Consider the following 26,743-nt stretch of genomic DNA (forward strand, 5'->3'; position numbering starts at 1 on the left):
AGCAACAGGGAATAGGGATTGTTCCAACCAGTAAGAAAAAGCTATTCATGAAATCTCTTCTGCTATTTTAAGTGCGAAAATCATCAGAGATGTTCCTACTTAGGGTGGAAAAACAAAACATGAATATCAAGCCCCCTCTGGTATTCCTATCCCTGAGCACATCTGTGTTTAGATTTGCAGCCATGGGCTAATCAGTGTTCTACAGCTAAATAGAAAGTGCAAAGAAGTATACTGGTGGGAAGATTTTCAGAAGTCAGAATATTCTTCATCCTAATATGTAGATACTTTACAGAGGCAATAAGAAGGCATGGGTGATTACCTCCTGGAATGAGTAAAATAAAGGGAAGAAATTTGGAGAGAACACACGTGGCATTGCTTTGCTTAGTGTATTTTAGCTAATATACCAGGCGGAAGTTATGTGTTGCTAGATGACATTTGAAATTTGGAACAGGAATGCTGTTTCGAAGTTGTGGAGCATTTTCTTTCAGTGTTCTTTTTGGAGGTTGATGGAAAGGGCTGAAGGCTTTAGGATAAGTATTCCTGGATTCAATCAGTTGAAATTTTTAAAATACCACTGTAAGAGTAGGTTCAAAATAATATATAGGATCAGTTGTTAAAATCATAGGATCGGTTAATTTTTCTACTGTAGTATTTTGCTTTAAATTGACTTGCAGTGAGCTTCGTAACTTAGAGAACAGGGATATAAAAGTAGAAAATGACTTGGCAAATCACAGCTTGCAGCTTGACCTTTCCTTAGTCATTTCATATGCCAATATAATTGCTGTATCTGAGACAAGAAGATCATTGCCCTGTGTAGATGGCTAAGTTTCACACAGTTCTGCTAAAGGAGGCAGAGCACACCCTGATGAAGAAGGTATTGCAAGGATTTTCATTCTATCTTGCCTAAAATATATGCAGTTTTGATTGTTCTGGGAAAACTTGGTTGAAATTTGAACTTATTTGGCTGCGCTTTCAGGTTTCAGTTTGTTATTTTTCAATATGGCCCACATTGCCCTTCATTTATAAGGCATCTAGTGATGTAATTTTATTTAGTGCACAGAGCCAAGTTCTACCCTTCTGCGTGCACACAGAATTCTTATTGAAGTCAGCTGAAAATCCAGTGAAGTCAATGGAAACTGCATGTGTGCATCCGAGAGAAGGGCTTTGTTTATGGTTCTTGCTGAGTGTTGATGAACATGAACGTGAAACCATCAGGAGAAAGTATGCACAGCGTGGCTGTGCTAAAGACTTTGAGCCTCACTGGAATGCATCTTACAGCAGTGAGCAATATTCCTTCATTTATAAATTGAAAGTTAACTGTGCCATTTGAATAAGCTAGAGAAGATCTAAGCAAGCAAATAATTTGATTATATTTATTCCAGCAATGCAGAAGCCTTTCTTGCTTTTTTTATTGTGTTATTACTTTTTTTTCTTTTTCTTTTTTAAGGAAATGCCCAATTAAGCATTGCCATTGATGCTTTTTGGAGATTTTTTTTTTTAACTTTTGCTCTGCTTGTGTATTTTTAAATCCTTATTCTTACTCCTTAATGCTTTTAATTCTTGTTTTGTCCTACTGCTAACGGTGAACTTAAATTCTACTTGGTGTATGTATGGGGCTTAGAGTCCACCAGAGCTTCTCCAAATTAATTTGAAGCCTAGTGCATGTCATCATAGCCACCTCTGAGAGGTGGAACCTCCAGTTGGTGACTGGAATGTGGTCCTTCTTGGGTTCCAAATTGGTTGTATAGGGAGCTGACACAAGACTATGAAGTCAGGTAAGGAGTAGTACAGCAGGACTGGCACTGGATTTATAATACCGTTATGAGAGATTTTCAGTTCTTATCTTCACTTTGAATTCTGATTTCCCACTGGCTTTAAGTTCCAGCAGCTTTAGGAAAGTGTTCAGTAAAAGCTGAACTAGACGTCTCCATTTGCACACTGGGCTGGAGTAACGCTTCACTTGCAAGCACTTGTGAATTCTTCTATACTTGTCCAGCAATACCGTTCTTTATCAGTAGTGCCTCTTTTATTCTGCCTTCTCTTTTTTGCTTTTATAGATAACCATCCTTCAGTCAAGTGTTAGGAAGAGGAGAGCTAAAGAACAAAGATGGGAATTAGTGGCCCAAGATGAACTTTGCCAGGTGCAAGTCCTGAAGTGGCTTTAGGACGTTTTTTTTTCTTGGTAATTATAATCTCTGTGATGTGTATCCTTGCTACAGAAGTTATCAGGGCTATTGTAGTCTGACTTCCCCAGCTGCAGACAAGACTTTTACAAGGAAATGCTACAGTTCTTGTAATCTTGCATTGCCTGGCTAGGGGGAGGGAGAGCAAGGCAGGAGAATGAGAGCGTGTAGTCCATCAAATAGGTCACTTTGAGGAACCAATGTCTAACTTTCAGGTTCATTTTTATGACCTCTGTTCCCCATGCTCTCCGTTTGTAAGATGGAAATGATGACTGCTCAAATTCTTTAGTGTAAGTCTACCTACTTAAATTGGGTTTGGTAGTAAGAGAGTGCACATCAGTGTACGCGTGATGAAGAAATGCCTCCTCCATTTCCCAAATACTTCTGACTTTGTTTCAAGTAAACAGTATGTTGTACATCAGGCCTGCTATGTGTTCCTCTCACCAAATCTCAAATTAACAAAGCTGAGCCACAGAAAAGGAAAATTAAACAGGTACATCCCCAGGAGGATTGTAGAAAAAGTAGGTCTGGGAGAGATCTGAAAATCCTCATTCTGAACCTTCTCTCCTCCTCAGAAAACATCAGCTACCGCTAAACCAAACATGTTTGTCTGATTGCTTCTTAAAGACTCCCCACAGTAAATGCCACATAGTGTCCCTAAGAAGCATGTTTCACAATGTTATCCTTAGTGTCTGAGAGCTTTTCTAATGTTTAACACAGGTATTACTTATGGCAATTTAAGCCTGTGTCATCTTGTCCTACTCACTGCAACTGACAGATTGTGGTTTTTTACTTTGCTGCAGAATTTTTATGCATTTAAATGCCTTTTAGGTTCCTCTTCTCAGTCTTTGCAGTAGGGAGGGAAAAAAAATGGATTTCCTTCTTCCTGAATGTTGACTTGCCCCTCACTACAAGAAAGCCTGTCCAGAAAAGGGCAATGAAACTACTAGTTAGGGGTCTGGAGCACAAGTCTTATGAGGAGCAGCTGAGGGAACTGAGGTTGTTCAGTCTGAAGCACAGAAGGCTCAGGGGAGACCTAATTATTCTCCACAACTGCCTGAAAGGAGGCTGTGGTGAAGGCTGGGTGGGGCTGGCTTCTTCTTCTGAGTAACTAACAAGAGGACCTGAGGGAATGGCCTCAAGTAGTGCCAGGGGAGATTCAGGTTGGACATCAGGAAAAATTTCTCATCAGTAAGAGTGATCAGGCATTAGAATGGGCTGCCCAGGGAGGTGGAGCCTGGAGGTATTAAAGAAACATTTAGATCTTGTACTAAGGGACGTGGTTTAGTGGGAAATACAGGTGGTAGGTGGATGGTTGGGCTGGATAATACTGGAGGTTTTTTCCAACCTTGGTGATTCTGTGATTCTGCAACTTTCAAGCATATAACCCTGTGCCAATCTTAGCAGCATTGTTTGTATATGAAGGAAAGGAAGACCTTCTAATGGCCTCTTTATTTTGAAGGACCCTATCTTGTCAAAGACCAATTCAAATTGTTGCTTTATGCTCTCCATTTCCACCATCTAAGAGTCTGCATGATGTCTTGATGTGATGGTATTTGGCATGCAGTCCAGAAATGATGAATCCTGTCCAAGAACTCTGATGTCACATTGATTCTGATATGTCGCATGATTGAATACAGGCTCTATTCACACAGCCAAAGTCTACGTCTGTTTGGACATAGAGCAGGAGTCTGATTTCCTCGTGTTACACAAGATGTCTTCATTTGATTGTGGAACGGGTCCTGTCTGATCAGCTGATAGACTGTGTGCTTGCATGTCTTATGTGGCTAGTGATAACACAGCATATGGTGAGCACGTGTTGGGTTCTGACCATGAACACATGATAAAATGAATGAAAAGGGAAGGCCAGTGCCTCTCCACTGTGTGCTTGTGGCAGGTAATGCCTGGAATATGTGGGCATGGATGTTCAGGAGAACAAGATCTGAACCCGCTGAACATGTGGGAAGTAGTGGGTAGCTTCCCTGAGCCCCTGCCTAACAGTAATTTGGAGTAAATTGATTTTCTGAAAGTGGAAAATGTGTAATTTTATTTTAGATTTTACCTCACAACATTATGGCCTGTCTGACCCTGTAGCAGAAAAACTCTGTTTCAGAGAACTGAATTCTCCTGTGCCTATTTTTATTATCAGTTGCATTTGAATCGTCCTTTTTTCCTGATAGTATCAGGAGAAGATTAGTTCTGTGTGTGCTTTTTGCATTTGTGTCCTCATAGGAAACCGGAAAGGTTTCTCAAGTAAAATAGAAATCTGAACAAAAACCCCCGTATATTTATTTACTAGTTATTCAAGTAGAGCTACTTCTAATCTAAATATTTGTTAGACAGTTCTTTTTGTTCACTTAGCAAGACTTGTAGGCCCCCATTTTGTGGTGGTTCTGTTAAAGTATTTGATGTTAAGAATGGCCCATAATACTGCTAGGAAGCAGCAGTTAGTACTGCACTCAGAGTGTGTGTGATGCCATCAGCTCTAACCAGTTAGATTTTTGCTTCCTGAAGAACAAAGTCACAGGAAATGGAAAATAACTGAAACATTGAATCCATCTTCTAGCTCCTTGACTGACAATGTGTATAGAAGCAAGCAGTGCATGTATTCTGGGTCTTTGCAGACAGCTATCATTCACATAAAGGGAAGTACCAGGCTAGTGTTCTGGAATGCAAACTCCCTCACCAGGGGCACGCATGGCATGACTGTGGAAGACTGAGGGGAATTAGCTGTGAAATCTCTCTTACTGCATTTCATGGTGTATCAATACTTGTAATCAATAAAATTATAGGATGTCTTGGGCTGGAACGGACATTAAAGACCATCCAGTTCCAACCTCCTGCTGTAGCAAAGCTGCCACCCACCAGATCAGGCTGCCCAGGGCCCCATCGCCCCATCCACCCTGATTTTGAGTGGATGCTCTCCAGAGATGGGGCATCCACAACCTCTCTGGGCAACCTGTGCCAGTGCCTCACCACCCTCTGAGTAAAAAATTTCCTGCTAGCATCTAATCTAATGCCAGAATAAAGTTGTCTGAACTCTTTACCATTGTTTTGAGAACTATTAAGCATTTCAGAGTTCAAACTGTTTCAGTATGTGGAGTGCTAGAGTTTATCTAGCTTAAGAAAGCATCTGCTACCTGTGGATTGATGTAATGTGTGGTCAGAGTTAGGCATGAAAGGACCCCTACTCCTGGCAGACCATGTGGTGGGGCTTGGTAGAATGTGTCCCACTGGAACTGTTGCCCACTGGGACAGCAGCCTTGTGGCTGACAATAAAGCAACCGGAGAGCGTTTAACTGCCCTTAACCTTTCTTCCCCCTTCTTTGCTGTAGTACTGGTACCCTGTGTGTAGAACTAGGTGATGTAGGCTTGTGAACAGCCTGTATTTAATTTGCCTAAATTGTCTGAAAATACTGCCAGCATCAGCATTTTGGCAGAGCTGCTTTCACTATAGGATGCAGGAGAGCCTTGAGCCCTCCTCTAGATGAACACCAGGAGTCCAATGATACTAGAAGTGCAAAGAAGTGCACAGGCTTCTGTGTGCAGCATACAACAAATGAACAAGATGGACATGGTGAGAACTGTATATTACAGAATGTGCTCTAAGACTAAGCCTTTTCAGGGGTGATAACACTCTGGCAAAAAAAGAGATTTGTTCTTGGTATCTATCAGTCCTGCCCATCCCTGAAGCTGGTACTTCAGTCCAACATTCAGACAGAGAAATAGCCACACTGGCTGTTCACTGAGAGGCCCAACACAGTATATGATTTATATGCAAACTGGCAAGAACTGATAGAAGACATGAAGGAAAGCATCTATAAGATGCGTATGATTATGTAAGTAATTTTGTTGAAAAATAAGTGAAAAGCCTGCATTACTATTTGCTTTTCTTGGTCAGGGAATTTTTTTCCCTTTGTGGAAATTACTGTTGTTTTACTAGTGAGTAACAAAGAAAATCCTGAAGCCATTCAACTTTGTCTTCTCCACTTCCACACTGAGAGCAACTCATGGACAAATTCTGTCACCCTGGCAGATATGTTTGTCTCTAACTTCTGCATGAGCATGTCTCCATGCCTGCCTTTCCTGCACAAGGCAATGTCAGTCTGTGACTAGAAAATGCCTGGGACTGCAAGTGAGTGTTGTAACTGTGTACACCTTAAAGTCATCTGTCTAAATATCTTAAAAGCTGTTTACTTGCTAGTCTGCCCAATATCTACTTTAATCGTATATGATTATGTGTTGCAATTCTAACAAAACTCTAATCTGAAAGCAAGGCTTTGTGTTAGATTATTTCTGTGACACAGTTCAAGACCATTTCGTATAACTGAACTTGAATTTTTGACTACTAAATGTGTGCAGATGTTAAATAGTACATGTTTCAGAAGTTCTTTTAATAACATTTCTTTATGTTGAAAAGACTTGAAGCTTTTCCCCGGCAAGTAAAATCACTGGTCTTTTGAAGTTAACTCCTTAACGTTTTACTAAATCAGTACTATTAAGATATCTAAACCAAGACATTTTCTAAATATGTATGATTTTCATATAGTGTCAATACAAAAGAAATTGAAAATGTTGGAATTTCCAGCCAACATTTTGCAGAGCCTTAATTTGAAAGACTTTGTGCTTCTGTGAAGATGATGCAACTGTCCTTATTTTCCAGATTCTCATACCATGGGGAGTTACCTTCTTTGAATATGGTAACCAGTGAAACAGTCACAAGAGGAGAAGAAAGTGTGCTAGTTAATCTTAGCTCTTATTTCTTCATTCTGACAATTTTCCTTGACATCCTGCTTTCAAAGGTGGAACACCATGTTAAGACTTAGTAAAGAAATAGATGGAATCTGTGCCAATCCACACAGAGAAAGTGCTGTGTTATGTAGAGTTAAGAAAGTCCTAGTGGAAGCATGTATCAGAAAATGCCTTTCAGTCTCTGCTTTGCAAAGTTGTCTGGGTTTATGATGCCTGTCAGTTTGAGGTAATATAATTCACTGTCCTGAAAATTTAAATAACTAAAAAAAATTACTGTTGTATCATACTATATTGAAGAGTAATGCTAGTAAGGATGATGGGCAGCAGAACTAATGCCTGCACAGCATATGGCGATAGCATTTACTTACCTACTTCCCTCAGTTCCACTAGTGCAATAGCAGCACCCAGGGGTTTTCTTTTTCCTTCTCACTGTTGTCAGTGCCACTGATGCTACAGTATCCTGCCCTGCACAGCAGAGCCGTTCAGTCTGTATTCACTTTTCTATGAATGACCACATTCTGAAAAAAAAACCATAGTATTTATTGCCTGATAGTGTGAAATGAGTTTCTAACAGCACTCTCAACAACAGGTGTGTGGTAATCTTGCAAACAAATTTCTTTTTTTCCCCAGTTTGGAAAATCCACATAAGGCCTTAGGTTGAACACCATTAGCGGTATTGAGGACTGTTGCTTCCATCCAAAACATGCACTACTCATAGTCAGCTGGAAGGTGCTCATTTTATTCTGATTGACTTTTTGAAAATATTCTTTCAAAATATCACGATGAAGTTCACAGGCCAGTTTACTTTAGACAGTTGATATCATTCTTTTAAAGGGTGTAAATGTATTTAGAAAAATCACGGGAATGATGCCAGCTACCTGTTCTTCCCCTGCTTGGCTTAAGCATTTTCTCATTCTGTAACAGGCTTATAAAAGAAGCCATAACAATCATTTGATTTATACTTCTATTTAAAGAAATGCTATAACAGGCAGACATCTGTAAAGCTATAGCAGGAGTTGTTCTTGGATAGCTTTCTTTTTATGGAAGGTTTTCCCTAGGGTTGTAAGAAAGGTCTTAAGTTTTGGACTTAATATCTCCATCGCTCTCATAATGTATGCACAAATGAGTGGATTAAAAATGAAATCATTTCTAATACAGACAATCTTGAACATTTCAAAAACAGCTTTTTGAAGAGCTTTATTTATAAAAAATGGGTCGGTCTTTTGATTCCTCTCTTTACCACTCATTTCTTATCTGTTCGTTTTTTTTCCTCTGCCTCTTCTTTATCCATTCCTCCCCATTGTTTTTCACATGCATAAATATTGGTGATTATAATCCACTTCTAGGGAACTAGAGGTTTGTTGGGCATGCCGAACAAAATTTAATGTGCTATACACGCCACAGTCAGAAGAAAGCTTGCCCTTTCCCTCTTGCTTTTTAAATTCTTTTGCTAGTGTGACATTTGTGGGACTGAGACAGGAAGAAGAATAGCGTGGTACTCCATGGAGTACTACTATAGTCTGCAAGCACTCCTTTATCACTCTGGCGACCAAAATGTTATCACTGCCTGAGTCTTTTGTATCATCTCTTCAGGGAGGCATGTCAACTCCAGTTTCCATTTTCCAGTTACCGAGGAAGAGAAATTAAGGCATTTTGCCTTCCTGTTATATGATTCTTTCCTCTCGTCGTCTTGTTTTGAGGCTTTGCTTCCCTATTGTAAAAAAAAAAAAAAAAAAAGTTGAGGATTTGGACGTACTATGTACTTGATGTGTAGACTCCCATGACTGGACTACGGAAATGTGGAGTCCCACACACAGAATACATACCCTAGATTGTGGGCTCCTGGTGTTGCTGAAACTCTCATTTTGCCTTCTCAGATGTCTCCTCTGTAAGGGTAACCATTCCACTTTTTCCCTTCTTCCAGTCATTCATCTGATTCAGCTTTTTTTAATTTATGTTTTAGGATCAGACAATGGGAATCATGTATTTTTACTTTTCTCGCACTGTCTCTGTTTTGGTACTTTCCATGCTCAATTTACTGAGGTAACTCGAGGGTCATCAGTGAAAACAAAGTTTTGTGCTGGGAAGTGCTGAATCAGAGGACACACTCAGTTGAGTTTGGACAACGGCCAGACAGCTCCAAAGCAAACCCCAAATACGGTGCTTACTATATATCTCAAATGTCGCTCTCATATGTGTAGTCTTAACCTATTTCTGTTCAAATGGCTCTACGTTCTGGCTCTCCATAGCCAAAGCTCCTAGTGAATGCCCTTACAGCACAGGCTCCACATGTATTGGTGAGAGTTTCATACCAATGACTTAACTCAGCTTCTAACTGAGCATGAATGTCTGTCTGGGATTTTAGCTCTATGCAGTACCATTTTTCACAGCACTGTACTTAGTTTTTAAAGTCATTTCACTATGGCATCTACAGTAGTTATATACATTACCATTTTGCTTTTAATGCCGACCTTTTCTCTTCCTCTGGTATTCACCCTCTAGATTTTCTTTTGAACTTTGAATGAGAAACCTCAAAGTGAAAATCAGCTTTGGTCAACTGTCATTTCAGATGCATGAATTCATGCAGAGCCTATTGGCTTTGCATGGTTTCTGCATAGTCATCACCATCCATCTCAAATGGAAGGCATAAGCTTGTTCATCTTGGGAATTTCATTACAGATTTTGAAGTAGCCTGCATTAGTTTAAGTAATTATGATTTTAAAAAACAAACAACACAAACTTCTATTTATAGCACAGTATCCTGGTGACTAAGGGCCACTATTCCTTTTAAATTTGCTGTGCTATAAAGCCTAAGACTCTCACAGTGCACACCTACCCAATTCAAAGCAAAATGAAAAGAAAATTCAAATTGCTGGTTTTGTTTGTTTGTTTTTGGAATCAGATCTGAATTGGAAGAAAACTTGTATTACTTTCATCGTGATGTTAAACATGTTACCAGAGAGGTGGTGGTGGTGCTGATACAGCAGTATTCGTTCCTCCTTGACAAAACCTGAGGTCTAACAGAATGCATGGGCAGCCTACCATCATTGTAAATACTCTTCAGCTCCAGTGCGTCTGCTAGCTGGTGACATCAAGCTGCCTGTGAAAACTACACAAAATAAATATTGCTTTCTGGCTTTGGATTTTAAGTGGGTCTTTTAAGTGGAGCCTGGCAAGATAATTCTGATTGAGTTGTATGTTAGAGATATTAACGCATCTGCATCTGAAATCATAATGTTCTCTACATATGGCTTCTATCTTGAGATTGTTAAATCTGGAATCTCTCTTCTCAGTGTAATTCTAACTGTTGCCTAACTATATCTAGTGTTTTGTTCTTAGCTTCTAAACTGAATACTCTTCAAGGCATAGGAGAAAGGAACATTAAAATTGTAAGTGGTGGGCCCTTTGATGTTTGTGTGCAATAAGTCTATTCATGTAAAGTTTTCATCTATCTTTTTTCATTAAGTCCAGTGCAAGGAAGTGGATTTAGAGCTTCTGAAGCTCTTAGTACACAAAAAAGAGACCCTTTTTACTGTATGCAAACTGAAATATCAGATATTTGTATTGTTTTCCATTTACTTTTCTGAGACAGTAGTCCGTCCGTATGCTGTCTGTAGGTTATCTGAAGGGAATTGCCTGTGTGCGAGCACAGGAAATTACTGCAAATCTGAATTGTTGACTTAGATCCATTTTTAGCCAAGTGTTCTAAAGAAAAGAAACTTTATACGTTTTTTTTGTCCTTTCCACCCTATTGTCCATTTGCTTTTGAACCATTCTACATTTAACAGATGTAGACAGAAGAATAGTGTTACTAAGGACATAATGTTCATATAAGATTAATGAAAATAGGACATTAGTCAAGTAGATCCTGCTAGTTCCATGAAATGAAAGAGTAAGGAGGAGTAAGAGTGGAAATGTACTGTTTGGCCACTAAAGAAGCCAAGCAGAAGGGAAGATGGCAGGAGAGAAGAAGTGAGTGTTATAAGAAACCGGGCTTCCTCATTATGCTGTTTACAAATAGTTTCTATGCTTCAAGGTCAGGAAGCAAGCTAGGATTATCTGTGAGGAGTGTGTTTGGATTTGCTGCAGAAACAAGTGGATTAGTCTATTTACCTGTATAAATATTTAGGCTTAGAAATACTTATATAATAAAACTATTTATCATAATAGTGTGGTTTTTTAGTAACCTTCTCCTATAATACAAAACAAGCAGGGTCTTTCTTTTTAGCATTTCTGCTTCTAATCTAATTGTTGAGACAGAAGAAGTAACGAGCGGCAGTATTTTGTCAAGATTATTGAGATGTTTTGAGGTAAGCAGTGTGCAATATGGTGTGAGGCTGGTCATTTTTCTCTGGAATCCAGGGATCATCTTTGTGTTGAAGCATTAAGGTTGCTTGTTTGGAGCCACTTATAGTACGGTACATTGAGAGGGAATAAAGAGGCATCTTATTATAGTATATGGAGGAAAGGATTTACAGAACTTAATATAAAATGACTGATTTATCAATAGAATTATTATAACAATTCTGCAGATGTAAATATAAGCATAAGCCGCTAAAGTAAGAATATATTGGGGGAAAAAAAAACCATAATACATTATCACCCTAGGTTTTAGAATACTTACTACAGAATTATAATTGAACGCGAGCATTTGCTTGAAACATCCTGTCTTGCTAGCTGATGATGACATGAATAATTCATCTGGATAAAAGTGGATATTTAGACTGTCTAGTAAGAGAGGCTTTGGAGTGTGCAACAATGAGTCCTCAGGCTCTCTGGAGCAAACAAGCCTGGGAAGTGTATTAGAATATTGTTTTTTCACTTGTTCTGACTTTGCAGTAATTATTACAATGTGTTATTTCAAACTTCTGATGGACAGGGCTATACTTACTCATGACCAGGTTGTTTAGATAGTTTGATGTCTCATACTTTCATGCTGAATAATTGTGGGTCAGAATAGAGAATTTTGACACTTTCTGGTAGTTGTGTCAAGAGCATGGTGAGATTTCTCCATGGTTAGACTGTAGAATTTCTGAATTTTTTTAGTCAAGCCCTGTCTGTACAACTGTGTCCCACAGTCTGGAATTAAAACTGACCTGTTTTGTACAGCCTCCTTACCCTTTGCCTCTGAATTGCAGATGAGACATTTATGCATACAGGAGAGACAGAGAGTAACGTGGGCTTGTTCAACAAAAGTTTTACACTAACCGACAGGCACATCCTGTTGTCAGACACTATTCTGTAATTTGCAGTAAGGAGTATGTAACCAAATAACGCCTAGAGCTACTTTTACTCCTTTTTTGGACAATTTTGGACCAAGATTCATATTACCTAATATATAAGGAATATCTTATAATTACAGCCATATTTTGTGTGTACGTATGTAGAAATTTATATGAATTATGCATATAACAAGGTGAATTCATATAGTAATGCAGTTTTTCTGTGGAAAATGCTACTTAAGAGGATTAGAGTTTGATCTCATAATACCATACACAACCTCTTATTGACTCAGAGTGGAGGTTTGTTTAGTTCTGCTTGACACCAAACAGATTAGCAGCTCAGGTTTTTGCTGCTGACATTCCTCTCAGACTGAAAATTACTGCAAAGTTCACTTCTATTTTTAATTCATGGAAATATCTCCTCCAAAGTAGTGCTGTATAACTTATTCTTAAAATTTTTTCTCTCTTTCAGGATCAGCACTCTTCTTAAAGTAATTTTCAGGGCATGACTGAACAGTTTCTGACCTTGTTCCTTCCCTTTTGTTCTCATGATCCAGCTATATTTCTAGATCATCTCCTGTCCTCACAGGTGTAGGCTTTTCCCTTTCGGTCTTTAAGAGGTTCTTCCGGCCCCTGAAAATTGCTGCTGATGAAATCATCTTTTTGCTGGTTGCTTCAGATGCATCTTCTGTTCTACTATACCTTGTAGGAATAAAGACCAGCTGAAGCCCATCCTGTATGCTAAATGACTTCCCTCTGTGTGTTTAAATATCATATAAACAGCTATTCCTGCCACTAACTGAAGCAAACAAACTCAGAAGAGCAGTCAGGCTGCAAGTGCAATTTCCCAGAAATTTCTGTGATTCTTCTGTGGCCATCATTTCCAATCTGCGGCAACTCCCGTTGTCCAATCTTCTGGTGTCATGCCAAAAGCTGTAGAACCCCTTGGTCAGATTATATCTCTTAGTCATTGAGAACAGAACCTCATTCCTACTTTAGTCCTAAATAGTGGGAATGTTATCACCATTACACAGCTGTTTTCTAACCTGCATCACTCACCATCTACTAATGACATGTCACCTAGCAAAATGTAATGTGAAATCTCCAGTGGAATACACTTGTGGAGTTTTTAGATCTGTGATGTTTTACAATTCCTTGAGCTTCTGCTCTTATAGGAAGTCATATCAGGGAAACCAGTGATTTGTACCTAATGTCTGCCCTTAGCTGCTCATGCTGCCGATGTATTTATTGGCATAAAGACTAGGAAAGTTATTGGTGGTGTATGATAATCAAAGCTGTTTACATGACTGATGGAAAAAAAACTGTGGAACAGAAGTACGGATGCTTCTTTTGATCCAAATCATGGATTTGTATGTTTACCAGAGAAGTTCTTGATTTCTCAGTGGTAAATAACACAGGAGAATACCTCTGCTATCAATTTTCCTTAGTGTTAGTGTCTGTTGTATTTCACAATCAAGCCCTCTCTACGTCCCGTGTTCATCAGCTAATAATTACTAGAAGAAACTTGAAGATGGGAAATGCTCTGTGTGTGTTTGCTATGCAAATGTCACTCAGATCAGATAGAGTCTTCCCACTGCATGCACACTAGGCTGCAGATGATAGAATCATAGAATCACCAAGGTTGGAAAAGACCCACAGGATCCACCCAGTCCAACCATCCACCCATCACCAGTAGTTCTCATTAAACCATGTCCCTCAACACAACGTCCAAAATCTCCCACTTCAGTGGGCCCAGGTGTTCTTGTTGGTCCCGATTCCTAATGTGTGGCAGCCAGCTTTCTCACTGGTTGCTCTTGTAAACTTCTTGAGAACCACCTTTATGCTTACTACTCCTCTGCTGAAGTGCTTTGTTTAAGGTGTCTGACCAACCAACACTGAATTCCTCAGCAGTCTTTAAGTTCCCCTTTCCAAGTTTTCATTGTGTATACACCCCAGATTCACATTCAAGATTTCTGGTAGTTTGAGCAAAAGGGCAGATATTGTCAGGTTTCCAAACTCAAATTGTTTTATGTTACTATTGGAAAAAAAATACATGGTGTCAGAAAATAAAAACTGCACGTTTCCTTGCTGTGCTTAGGTGTTCTTTGGCTTTGATCAGGCTACTCTAATGGGTTTTGTGGATTTATATTCAGATCTCTGTTTCTGATTAATCATAGGGAAAAGTTTTATACACCACCCGATCCTGTATGCCTTCTCATCCCGATTACTCTTCTGAAAGGATATGTGTTCTAACCACATTGTTTCTCTTCCTGACTAGTCACATTCAACAATATCGCTCTCTGGAGGGATGTGTAAACAGGAAAACAACTAAATATAGATCAGAGAAAGAAAAGGAGTAGAATGCAACAGTGTGCACAGAGAGAAGTGCTTAGACAGATGGTGTAGGGCCTAGAGGAAATCTGGAGAGAAAGAAAGAGACTTGAGAATGAACAGCGGAGATGGAAAAAATCAGATTTACCCATGGTGCGACTAGTTCACAGGAGAAAGGAAGTGGACGGAACATCTCTCTGTTCCCTGGAGCAGCCTATAGTAAGCAGAGTTATCATGAACAGAGAGTGGAATCTAAAACAGAGTTGGAACATTGTTTCCTTGCAAGTATCTGCCCTCTTGGTCACGAGCTGGTCAGCAGGATGCCCTGGGGTGCTGCCGCTTGCTCCTGCGGACAGTCTGCATCTGTAGTGGTGAGGTGAGTCTCCTTAGTAAACAGAACTGGAACATCTGATGAAATGGAAAACCACGGGAGCCTTTCACCTACATTTCTCCTCTGCAAACCCCCTGGCACCAGCCATCACATTTCTTGCCCAAGAGGGACAGCATACATCGAGCATGGCCATTCACTTACACATACACACACCAGGACCATCTGCAGTTAGGTTACCACTCTCCACAGCTCCTGAATGGCATGAATGGTGATTCTGATGACTGGAGTAGAGCCTTAGGTCATTTATGGAAGGACTCCCAGGGACGTGGGCAAATTAGGGTTGGATTCAAAACCTCCTGGTTGTTCTTTCTGCACTCAGGTGGTATCTGTTCCGAGTATGGGTTGTCTTTCTCTTTCCCAGCATCTTTCCAACAGATCTGCCTATAGCAGGGGGTTGGAACTAGATGAGCTTAAAGGTCCCTTCCAACCCAAACCATTCTATGATTCTATGGTCTGTACAGGCTAAACTTCTGGTTGTTAATGGCCTCTCGTTGAAATTATGATGGTTGCATAAAGTTTTTTATATTGCAAAGTAATTTTATGCTGCTTTGCTTTCTCTTCTCTGTCTTCAGTTACTCCTATTTCTTCTTTGGAAACTCATTTGGAAAAAAATACACTGATAGTAAATATCTGTCACATCCCATTTAATGTTTAGAAATATTGTTCACCCTGTCTTTTATTCTTAAAATGAGACATATGTTTATCTGAGGCAAGTTTTACTCCTGCTTGAGCAAACATGAGCAAAAATAAGAGAAAACTAGAGAAGCTGAAAAAGGTATAGTTTTCTGGAAATCAGGAAAGCACGTGGATGGTGATATTCTATTATGAGAAACCATTTACGTTATCTATTCTAACATAGGGAATGATTCAGCTGTAACTTTTTTTTAATTTACAAACTTATTTAGAATATTATTTTGCTGTTTATTTTTTTTATAAGTAGAACACGGTTATAAGTCTGTTATTCATTTGGTTATAAAATGTTACATCATCTTGGATGAGAATGTGTCTCATGTACACAAGTCTTTGCAGGATTGAAGCAGAGGTCTTTGTGCTTTGCTATTTTATTGGTGTACCTCGAGCTTCAGCTTTTCAGAAAGTGATCATAATGTGCACAATTAAGAGATCTACTGGATCTAGCCGCTATATAATTAAAATAACTGATCTTGCAGTGAGTAATTCAAGTCAGTCTCTGGTCTTGTATATGAGTCAGTGAAGCTCTGCACACGCTTGGTCCTAGTCCAGTTAGAGGATTAAAACATTTGTACAATTACTGATAATATAGCGTGAATATACTGCTGGTCCTTTATAGCTGAGGGCTGCTACATCTTCCCATTTGTCCAGTGGCTTTTTTTTTTTCAATCAGAGAAGTTATCTGAGATAGAATTTGGACATATTAATTAGCATTTGTTGTGATGATTAATATTTTTAACAGCACTGCTCATTATATGTGTCTGATCCATGTTAGGCAAGGATTAACAAGAATGTAAATGGTCAAGACTCTGTAGAGTAGTCTGTGGTCCCTGTAAGCCAAATTAAGCTTATTGTCATGCATTGCAAACTCTGCATTTTTGGAGCTCTACGTGTCAGCTTGTATTCTTATAAGTCTGTAATGTCTTATGCGACTTTAAATATTATATGTTTATGTGAAATTGTAATTCAAATGAACGATCAGTTTTAGCCTTTAGTTTCTATACCTAATGCAAATGTACAATGCTGCAGATTTTCCACTGCCTTCCTCTGCTTTTACCAGTTCTGGCTTCTTATGCTGTCAATGGTCTTGTTGCAGTCCCTGGATATGCACAGGTGTATGTACAAATTCACACATGTGCATGCATGTCCATCTCCCCTACCTTACTTGTGCTCCTAGTAACTCATTTCATAGATTCTAATACCTGTCCCCAGCTGGGAATCAGCAGGCACCCTAGGCTGACTCCCTTGATCTGTGGCATGACCCTCAGGCACTTTCAAGAAAAGGCTGAGATATGAGGAAGGAACGAGGAATTACACATTCTTTTCTTTTTAAGACATTTTGCCCCACCAGAGGTGTAAGAGAAGCGGTGAGCTTTCAGTTCAGTTGAGAAGCCTATGCATAGGCTGGGGCTGCTTTATGTTGGTACTCAGTGGTTAAGTAAGAATAGGATGTTGCTGTGCTACTGCATTGACTGGAGAAATGGAAAATGCCCTGAGGACTTGATATGTAGTGCATGTGGTTGACAGGCTGGGGTTAGGAGTGTGAGGGGCTGCAGCAGAGGGAGGAAGTTCAGCAGAACTCAAACTGCCAGAGATGTAGTGCTGCTTGTGTTGCTGTGGTTATGCTGGAAGAGAGGAAGGGAAGGCTTCCTCAGAAATAAATCCAAAATGAGAGAAGAAGGGAGAAGAGAAGAAGGTGGCAGGAGAAAAGGAGGCCCAGTGAAGTAAAAGGCAGAGGAATAAGAGAGTGGAGATGGTCAGAGTGAACAAACAATCGTAAAAGGATGAGCAACTTGTCAGAAGCATGTAGGGTTCTGGACATGTGGGGAAAAACAAAACAAGAACATCACCATAACCCTGTTCTGACTGTTTCAGCATCTGTTGCTGCCAGCTGGTTTTATACTCTGCACATCTTGGTCCCCACCTCTGTTCTCCCCAGGGTGCACTGTGGTGAATCACAACTGGTAATTACCACTATAGATGCAGAGTTTGTGTTGAGGAAAGCTAATACCTTTTGGTGTTGCCAAGTTTTGCTTGGAAATCCTACAGAAGATAGCTACTTCACAAATCATCCTTTTTTCTTGCATACCTATGCTGGGAAAGTCCAGCCATGAACATGCAGCTTGCACCAGTGGTGATACAGAGGAATACATTAAAACATCTCCCTGAGAGAGGGAAGCAAAACCAACAGAAGAACTGGGGCTTGTCCAAATTACATCTGTGTACCAGGCATCTTTTCTTTTTTAGTGGTTACAAATGACAAACCTAGGACAGCAAAACCTTACTGTTTTAGACCAAGCCTAAAACACCAGTGACATAAGCCAGCAAACTTCATGTCTCCTTTTCAATACTGTCTTTTCCAAGTTAATTTTGCTGTTTTGTAGCTCTCAGCAGAGCATCACTGGCAGACTGCCATTTAAGATTTTAAGTGCTTTACTAAAAGAAAAAATCTGCCCTTTACAACATAAACTGCATTGTCACTGGACTATAACAGCGATGTAGAAAACATCACCAACATGATGTTACTAGGTTGTTATCCATACTTTCTTTTCAAGATCAAGTTTTTATTATTCTGATTTTAACAAAAAGTTAATCTTAAAATATCACTTGTGCTTCACTTTTTACACAATTCATAGACCTTGCACTTCCGAAGCTTGGAAATGAAAGCAAGTCAATAGATATGATTCTATGATATATATCTATATTTTACCATCAGACTCCACAGTGTTAATTTTGTTAGAGGAAATGGGTCCAGAGACTTAAATGTTCGTTTGTTAAGGCCATTAGTTATTGAGAATACAGGACCTGTGTCAGTTTCTCCAAAACTGCTGTGTTGATATGTATGGAGAATAAGAGATTAGTGAGAGGAAACGTTTCTGTGGCTCTATTGCTATAAAGAATCAAAGATGTGCAAACAAACAAACAAACAAAAAACAAAAAAACCTGTATGATTCTGTATTTAACTCTTCAGTAATTGTATCATTTACTACAATTACTGCCATAGCTCTAAAAAGTAATGCTATTCCTTTCCTAACTAGTTCTACTTACTTAAAAATATGTTGCAATATCACTTCATTTGATGGTATGCTTAAGCAAGGCCTTCAGGGTAGTATTTAGCTCTTGAATTTAAAATTATAACATACGTTTTCAGGATGTAAGCCGATGTTACTTGCTGAGACAAGGCTCCATTTAATGTGGAACATAAAAGCAATGCTGTAGAGTGTAATGAAAGATAAAGCTTAAGGTTTAGCTATTAAAACTTAGTTCCAAAGACTTGAGTTCCTGAACTGATGTGATGACCTGCTAGATTGAGTTTCCATCCAAAAGGAACTTTTTGTTTGTTCTTGTGTTTGTGTAAACTGTATAAAATAGCAATAGCAACCTACAGATGCATGCATGCTCCCAGTCCTGAGCTTACAATGTGAATTTCCAGTTGGATGCAAGTCAATAAGCATGTGATAGTAAATTAAATCTTGGTACCAAGTAACATTCCAAAATACATCTTGGAAGAATAAGTTATTTTTCTGAGCATGAGATATACACAGAAGATCAATTTTCTATTGGAATTATACATGGCAGTGTTCCAAAGGCAGTTTTTCACTGGGCTGCCCAGGCAAATGATTCAGGACTGGCATGTGAGCTTGCTGCTGTAAACACCATGGGCTTAGTTCTTCCAGACTAGAATGTGAAAAACTAGGACCCTTTTCCAAGTGCTTTTAGTGAGCTGTGATTCTCTGAGCTCTAACTTGTGTAGAGTCATAGGATCTATCATGTTACCTGAGCTAAGGATTAACATGGAGAAGTAAAAGAGTAACACACACAGCACACTTATGTGAGCAAGTAAACATTCAGCTGTTGGGTGCTAGTTTTACCAACAGTTAACGTAAAAGCCTGATGCATCCTCTTCCTGATAGTTTTGTCCCCTCACTGTTGACAGGATGTAGTAAAAATAGCCTCCTGCCTATAGACATCTAAACAGTGAAACTAGGATACAACTTCGGGAGGGGGAGTGCTACCCCCAAACTATTTATTACCACTAAGCAGCAGCAGGAGGCAAAACTAGTTTCAGTTCATTTAGCTTAGTAAAAAAATCTCTCCTGAGATTAGAAAGTAATTTCTTCCTCATTTTGTTTTCAGAGAATTCTTCAGTTGAGGTACAGTAGTATACTTTCCCCTTGAGGAGTAGTGTAGTTTAAGATTTCCATAGTAATCTATACACAGTTCAGAAATTTATCTCGCAAACCTGAAGAGTTGCTGAACGAACTCCAACATGGAGGAAGTCATGGAATTTCATGTTGTACTTGGAACAAATATGACTGTTTCCAGCTACAATGACTGATTAAAAGCTGTAGATCTCAATAGGTATTAAAAATATTATCTCATCAATAGAGGAGTTGGTCCTTGTTCATCTTATAAAGCAAGGTAGAAATGAGTATCGGTACTCCAAGGCAGAGAGTGAGATTCTGCCTTCTGAAATACATTTCCTGTACATGTCTCTCTGGAATTAATTTATGCTAATGCCCCTTGTTGCATTTTTGGTCTATGCACCGAGCCTTTATTCCACAATGTCAGGAGTTCCTTTGCCTTTTTGTTTGGCCATGGCATGGAAAATAAGGAAAATTGTGGCAGAACAGTTTTTTGATTTGGTCAGTTTCCAGATGTAGACATCTTCACTTACCCTTATGGGCTGCAGCTGAGGCCTTTGGCCTTTTCCCACCATCGTGGTCCATGAGAGTTTTGTGACAGGCAATTCTTAAGGGATGTGCAGAGGTATCTCTTCTAGTGGACAAATGGGAGCTGAAGTTCTGTTCCCACCACGTTTGTTGGAAGGATTCCAGGAAAGGCAGCAAAGGTGTTGAAATATGGCCATGGATCAAGTGCAATACATATTGAGCACTGAATGATAAAGGCAAAGCAGCTTCTTTACCCATCTTATTATAGGGTTTGATATAACCTAAGTTGAAGTATATCATCTGAACTGTATTCTTTTTGGTGAAGGGGTAGCAGATAGGGAATCTATTTTCCTATGAAAAGCAATGTATGACCCTGTAGTGCTATTTACATGCTTATTATTACTGATATAAACTATTGTGTACTAGGAAAAGAATGTGAACGTTACTGCATTTGTCGTACAAATTATAATTGCTAGACAAGACCAGGCAAAGACTTCAATGCTTATAAATAATACAGTACTGTGTATTTTAGTTGTGATTGACTCTGCAAAAATTTTGACTACTTCAGTGAAGTGAATAAGCTTCCTCTTAAGTAATGTTTGTTGGCACTCAGAAGCAATAGGATTGTTAGTCTGCATATCCTGTAGCTCTTACTTCTCACCACCACCTACCATTCTGAGTTGGTTTTTTTTTTTTTTTTTTTTTTTTTTTTTGCTGTTGTTGACCTCAGACAATCTTCTCTGATTTGACTCTTTCCCCCACTACTTTCTGCATGGTCCCTTGTGCATTCCTCACTCTCCTGCCCCTTCCCATTGGGAAACTGTGTCTTTGAGTAGGACAAAAACTTCTATATTGCAAAGAGACATACAGTGTTAACCCAAGGAGACTGCCAATGTGAAATGCAAGCTTTTTATCATCTATCAGTCACTAGCCATGACTGCCAGTAAGATGTAGTCATGGGGAGAAAAAATATTTGAGGACCTGTTGCAGGAATACAAGCAACTGTCAGCCAGTACTTTCCCCTCATCAATTCCACTTACAAATTAGTTTATGTTACAAGGTTGAAGAAATACAGAGTACCCGCCTGTCTGTGTCAAGGTCCTAAAGCCTATCCCCAGCCATGGCTCTGCCCAAATGGATGGCTTGCCATACAACTGAAGGACTGTAGGTGGCAGGAAACTTCAGGAGCTCTCCTTGATCAATGACAGATGAGATTCCAGTAGGTACGCAGGATGGTCTTAAACCTCCTGAGATGCTTTATCTGACAAGATAGCAGACAGTGAGAGCTGAAGAATTTATTTTGGCAATGAAACAGTAATTTTAATGTAAACGAGACTGAATTTTGGAAGCAGCTAAAAAAAAAAAAAGAGAGGTTGACAGAAGTGATTTACTTCTTGATGTTGGATCCCAGCATTCTTTACTTCTTCCTTTTCTAGTTATTCAAGGTGATTCCTGCAGCATGTGTCAAACGTGCCTCTAAGGGCTTGGCTGGTAAATTATATTTTTATGGTGAAGTGTGCCTGGAGCCTCCTGCTCTTCTGCTATCCTCAGGTAGGGGAACAGGTACAAACTGTGATGAAAAAGCAGCCTAAAAAAAGCTTACAGTGTGAACTAGAGATGTGTTCTTCCACTTAACTTTGTGCCCTCTGGCAACTCCTTTTACAGCTCGGGCTTTTTACCCAGGAGCACTTTGTCTCCGATTCTCAAGTGCTTTGCAGTAGTCCCTCCTTTGACACTCAAAAGTGAAGTTCCCTTAGGTGATTAATGAGGAAGGAATGCAAGTCATGGGCTTCTTCATGTCTTCCTTCTTAGGAAAAAGTAATTGATTCCTAGATCAAAAATTCATTGCAAAAATTGCAATGAAAACAATGGTATTTGTAATGACAGTAATTCTGATTGATAGGTCCTTTTGCTAGATGCTCCACTTAAGTGCAACTGCAAGTATAAAAAATCAAATTTTGAGTTCAAAAAACTAACACTAAAAATGTATTCAGGAATAGCTGAGTTCTGAAATGGCCAGCTACTATCTACAAGCCTTTACTTATCTAATCCTCTTACTAGAAACATACTTTTCCTCAGACATAATTGTCACAAATAATTCAATGCAGGGATTCGGATAGCGGACGTAAACTTATAGTTCTTTCATCGTTATTATGTCCCATTATTTTCCTTTGTGTGTTTCTTCTCTTGTCCTTTTCTGGAGAACTGCAAGCCAGAAGAAGCATTTTTATTGAATTTTTGGAATGACACATCACATCCAACTGCCTCCCAGCATGTTGGCTGTAATAGACATGTGAGTGGTTGCACCGTTCAGAACTGCTATGACAGAATGACGTACTTTAATGTATCACTTGGGAAATCTGAAAAGGGCAGCAGTCTGCGGAGCAAGCAGTCAAAGATCTTAAAAGAAGTAACCTTTAGGCACTGTTGCCTGTTCTTTGAAGGAGAGGGTGGAAATTATTAAAATGTTTGCAACTACAGTAGATTCCTATTCTTGCAATTTCCGTTCTTCATCTCTTTCTTGGTATATTCTCTCACTCCCATCTTTGTAACACCCTTTACAGCTGGAGTTGCCATCTGTCTGTTAGGAGAAAGGAGAAAAAAAAAACTCCACCTCTGACTAACAGTTGCTGTATGTGCAGATACTGGATACACAAAAGCATCAACTTTAGTGGATCCAGGATGCAGGAGACCTAGTAAAAATGTGGAGACTAACTTGCATAAACCCAAAGTAGCATCCTGAATCTTACTGTCACCTTGTATGCTAACTGAAAAAGAACATCATAAGCAAGTGAAAACTAGAGGCAGCTTTTGTCTTGTCTGTTAAAGTTCATGCAAGTCAATAGATTACTTGTACAGGAGCTGTTCTCGTACGCAGTTTAGAAAAAAAAATGCTTTTTGAGTCATGTGCCCTTTCTCTGCCTTGGAAAATGTCTGGCATGTGAAGGACACTGAAGATCTGTGCCAGCTAGAGCAGTGAGGTGGAACTGAAACTTGAGCTGTCCCAAATTTCTGGTAGTGATGAGTGAAAGTTCCATTTTTTTTAATAGAGCTGAGCACCCAGCACAGGGGAAGGAGGATGATCAGCTGCTGCAAGTTGCTTTAGCTCATGTAGCTCCTTCTAGGGGTTTACCCAAGCCTTATCAGCAGTTAGGGTTTCCTTCAATTCTTGTAGGAATTTAGAGTGGGACAGAAAACCGGTGGGTTTACAGCTTTGGAAACCAACAAGACTTTTTGTTTATGAGCAGAAGAATCAAGCATCCCTTTGCTTCTTTGCCAGTGCACATTGAACCTAATAGAAATAAGACAAGATGGTAATTCAGTTTTTATGCCCAGCTGTATTTCTGCTTATCACTGTAAGAGGATATGCCTTATGGTAGTAGTCTTTACCGTATACGTTTATGAGGAATTCACTCAATAGCGTAAAAGTAATTTGTACAACTTAGTTTGCTTCTAAGAACTGTAACCTTGCTACATTTAAGTGAATCACAAGAGTAATGTCTCATCAGTCAATTTTTTAGCCTTTACCTCTTCAGGTTTCAGTCTTTTCATATAAATGCCACCCGTTCTTAATTCTGAAAGGTGGGTTTTATTTTGGAGCTCACAAAAGGTCTGCAGGTGCTGCAGGAAAAAGACTCTCTTGCAAGCATAAAAACTATATCAGAGTTGATTTCTCAATATTTCAGTGTCTTCTGTTTCTCTTCTTGCATGTTGTTCCCATCCCCACGGTCTGATGAAAAACAGCTGCTTATGATAAACTGTGTGAAAACTACAAACAGAGCACTTCACACCTACAGGCAGCTGCTTGCAAAAAAATCTGGGCATTTTCTTTTTTATATTTCAACCTTTTTTGTTTGTTGTTGTTGTTGTTAAAACCTTCCTGAGAGCTCAAAGGTATTGCAATTTTATTCCAGAGGGTTCAGGACAGAGAATAGCTCATTAACAGTCCTCTTTTGATGGCATGATATAGGCTGATGGTGCACTGTCATAACAGTTTTGTTCTTTGTAACTGCTGTCTGGAATTGCAAATGAAATAAGGCCTTTGGAGGTTTGCCCTGCGTTGACAGCAGTGCATCTAAGCTGGCAGCAATCATGCACAATTATGGGGCAATGGTAACCAAATAGCAAAATTTGGAAGTTTGTTCAACCTTTTTTAGTGGATCTTATATTAAATGATCAAGATTGAAAGTAGATGATGAATAAGATCTTTGTCTTCAGTATTAGGAGGAAAATTATCCCACTCCCAAAACAGAAAGAGAGGAAGATAGAAAAAAAAAAAAAAAAGTGGAAGTATAGGCCTTTCATGTGGTCAAGAACAGCAAGATGAAGCAACAAAAGCCAATTTTAAACTACTGAGCAAGAATATTCATAAAACAAGAGAAAAGCGTCTTCGATTTCCTCTTACATTGCCACAATTCTTTATCTGCTTAGTGGTTTTGAAAAACAGTATAAGACCATGGGAAAAGTGTAACTTTCTGCCAGTCTGTTCCATAGACAAGAATTACTAGTGGGATGTGTCCCATTGGGACTGATGACAGAATCTGCCTCTTTGTATTTATTTTTTTTTAGATGTTGTTTTCAGTAGTGATTTTTAGTAGTTTACTTAGACTGTGCAGGAACTAAGGATGCTCTTTTTCAGAATTACTGAGCTCTACCTCACTTACTCCAGTGCTCATGAGATTTTTCTTTCGTTCACAAAGAGGAAATCTTGCTTGGCCAAACTGGTAGTCTTCTATGATGTCATAACCAGCTGGGGAGGTGAAGGGGGAACGGTGGATGTCGTGTGCCTTGGCTGCAACAAGGCTTTTGACACTGTCTCCCATAACATCCTTGAAGGTAAGATTAGAAAGAGCAGGAAAGATGAGCAGACAGTGAAGTGGATTGAGAACTGGCTGACTGGCAGAGTTCAGAAGGTTGTGATGTGCGGTGCAGGGTCTAGTTGGAGTCCTGTAACTAGCAGTGTACTCTAGGGTCAGTACTGGGACTACTGGGACTGGGCTTGTTCAGTATCTTCATCAGTGATCTAGATGAAGGCATAGAGAGCGCCCTCAGCAAGTTTGCTGATGGTATAAAGCTGGGAGGAATGGCTGACACACCAGAAGGCTGTGCTGCCATTTAGTAAGACATGGGCAGGATAGCTGGGCAGAGAGGAACCTTATGAGTTTCAGCAATTGCAACTGCAGACTCCTACACCTGGGGAGGAATAACTGCATGCAGCAGTACAGGCTAGTGGCTGACCTGCTGGAGAGGCTCTGCAGAAAAGGACTTGTTTTTTCTGGCAGATAGCAGATTAGCCATGAGCCAGCAGTGTGTCCTGGTGGCCATACAGAGAACTACTGGAGAGAGTCCAGTGGAGGGCCACAAAAATAGTGAGGGGCCTGGAGTACCTCCCTTATGAGGAAAGACCTGGGACTGTTCAGCCTGAAGAAGAGAAGATTGAGGTGTGTGGGGGGGATGGGGTATGGGTGGGAAATCTTATCATTGCTTGTAAATATCTAAAGAATGAGAGTCAAGTGAGTAGGGCCAAGCTCTTCTCAGTGATGTGCAGTGACAAGACCAGGGGCAATGGAAATAAAACTGGAACAAAAAGTTCCATACAAACATGAGGAAGAACTTTACTGTGACAGTGATGGAGTAGTGGAACAGGCTGCCCACAGAGCTTGTGGAATCTCCTTCTTTGGAGATATTCAAAACCCATCTGAATTCTTTCCTTTGTAACCTTTTCTAGGGAACCTGCTTTAGCGCAGGGGTTGGGACTGTTATGATCTCCAGAGGTCTCTTCCAACTCATATGGTTCTGTGATTCTGTGATTTTTCATGTGCCAAATGTTTCTGGCTCTCAGAATATACCAGTGTATTTTATTTCCGTTTATCAAATTCTTATTTTAAAGTTCTGCTTCAGGGCTGCGTCCACCATTCCCTTTTATGGGACAATGTCCTATTATACTGTCTTCCACCATTTGGTTTGCAACTGATTGCTTTCTTCAGTGAGGCTGGAAAATTCACTTGGATGCACTCAAAATGTAATGATGCAAAGTGTCGTAGCCACGTGATTTCAAGAAAGCCGGTCTGATGCATGGGAAAAGGATAAGACCCATTTAATGCTGAGACAGTCTAGTTGTAAGGCTCTGTCCTGCTCTGACAGGAAGGAGAGACGTGGATTACTGCCATGAGTATGGCCCAGACTTGCTGCTGTTAATGCCATTCTCGATGTTCCAGCACTGTACTGATTGTAACACTCCTGAACAAGGAGAATAAAAATTCTCTGTAAAGGAGAATATAAATTCTGTGCAAAGTATGTTTCAGATTTATACAGCTGTCCTAGTGACGATGAAGAGATCCCTCTATGTAAAGAATACATTTTTAAGGTTTTGTGTTTTTAAAGGTCACTAAGAAACATATATGTTGTTCCAGTGGAAAGCTAAATAATACTTGAAAGATAACATTTTTTTCTTCAGTGGGAAAGAAAAACTCCTTTTGGTGAAATAACAAGAGTGCATCT

At 39.6% G+C, this 26,743-nt stretch overlaps 1 protein-coding gene across 5 annotated transcripts in view; it reads left to right on the forward strand.

The window, feature by feature from the left end:
• The window catches only part of RPS6KA2 (ribosomal protein S6 kinase A2), a 272,066-nt gene that overhangs the window by 117,229 nt on the left and 128,094 nt on the right, over positions 1-26,743 (forward strand). The window contains exon 1 of one of the 5 annotated variants that reach the window (XM_040697490.1): positions 24,968-25,078. The exons of 3 other annotated variants lie outside the window; for them this stretch is intronic. In XM_040697490.1, the coding sequence (XP_040553424.1) occupies positions 25,019-25,078 (60 nt within the window). In that variant the 5' untranslated portion in view covers positions 24,968-25,018. Of the gene's footprint in view, positions 1-24,967; positions 25,079-26,743 lie in introns of those variants that run through there. One more of the 5 variants, XM_040697489.1, reaches the window with a different exon arrangement.

The sequence above is a fragment of the Gallus gallus genome, chromosome 3, assembly GCF_016699485.2.
Source record: "Gallus gallus isolate bGalGal1 chromosome 3, bGalGal1.mat.broiler.GRCg7b, whole genome shotgun sequence".
Taxonomy (NCBI): domain Eukaryota; kingdom Metazoa; phylum Chordata; class Aves; order Galliformes; family Phasianidae; genus Gallus; species Gallus gallus.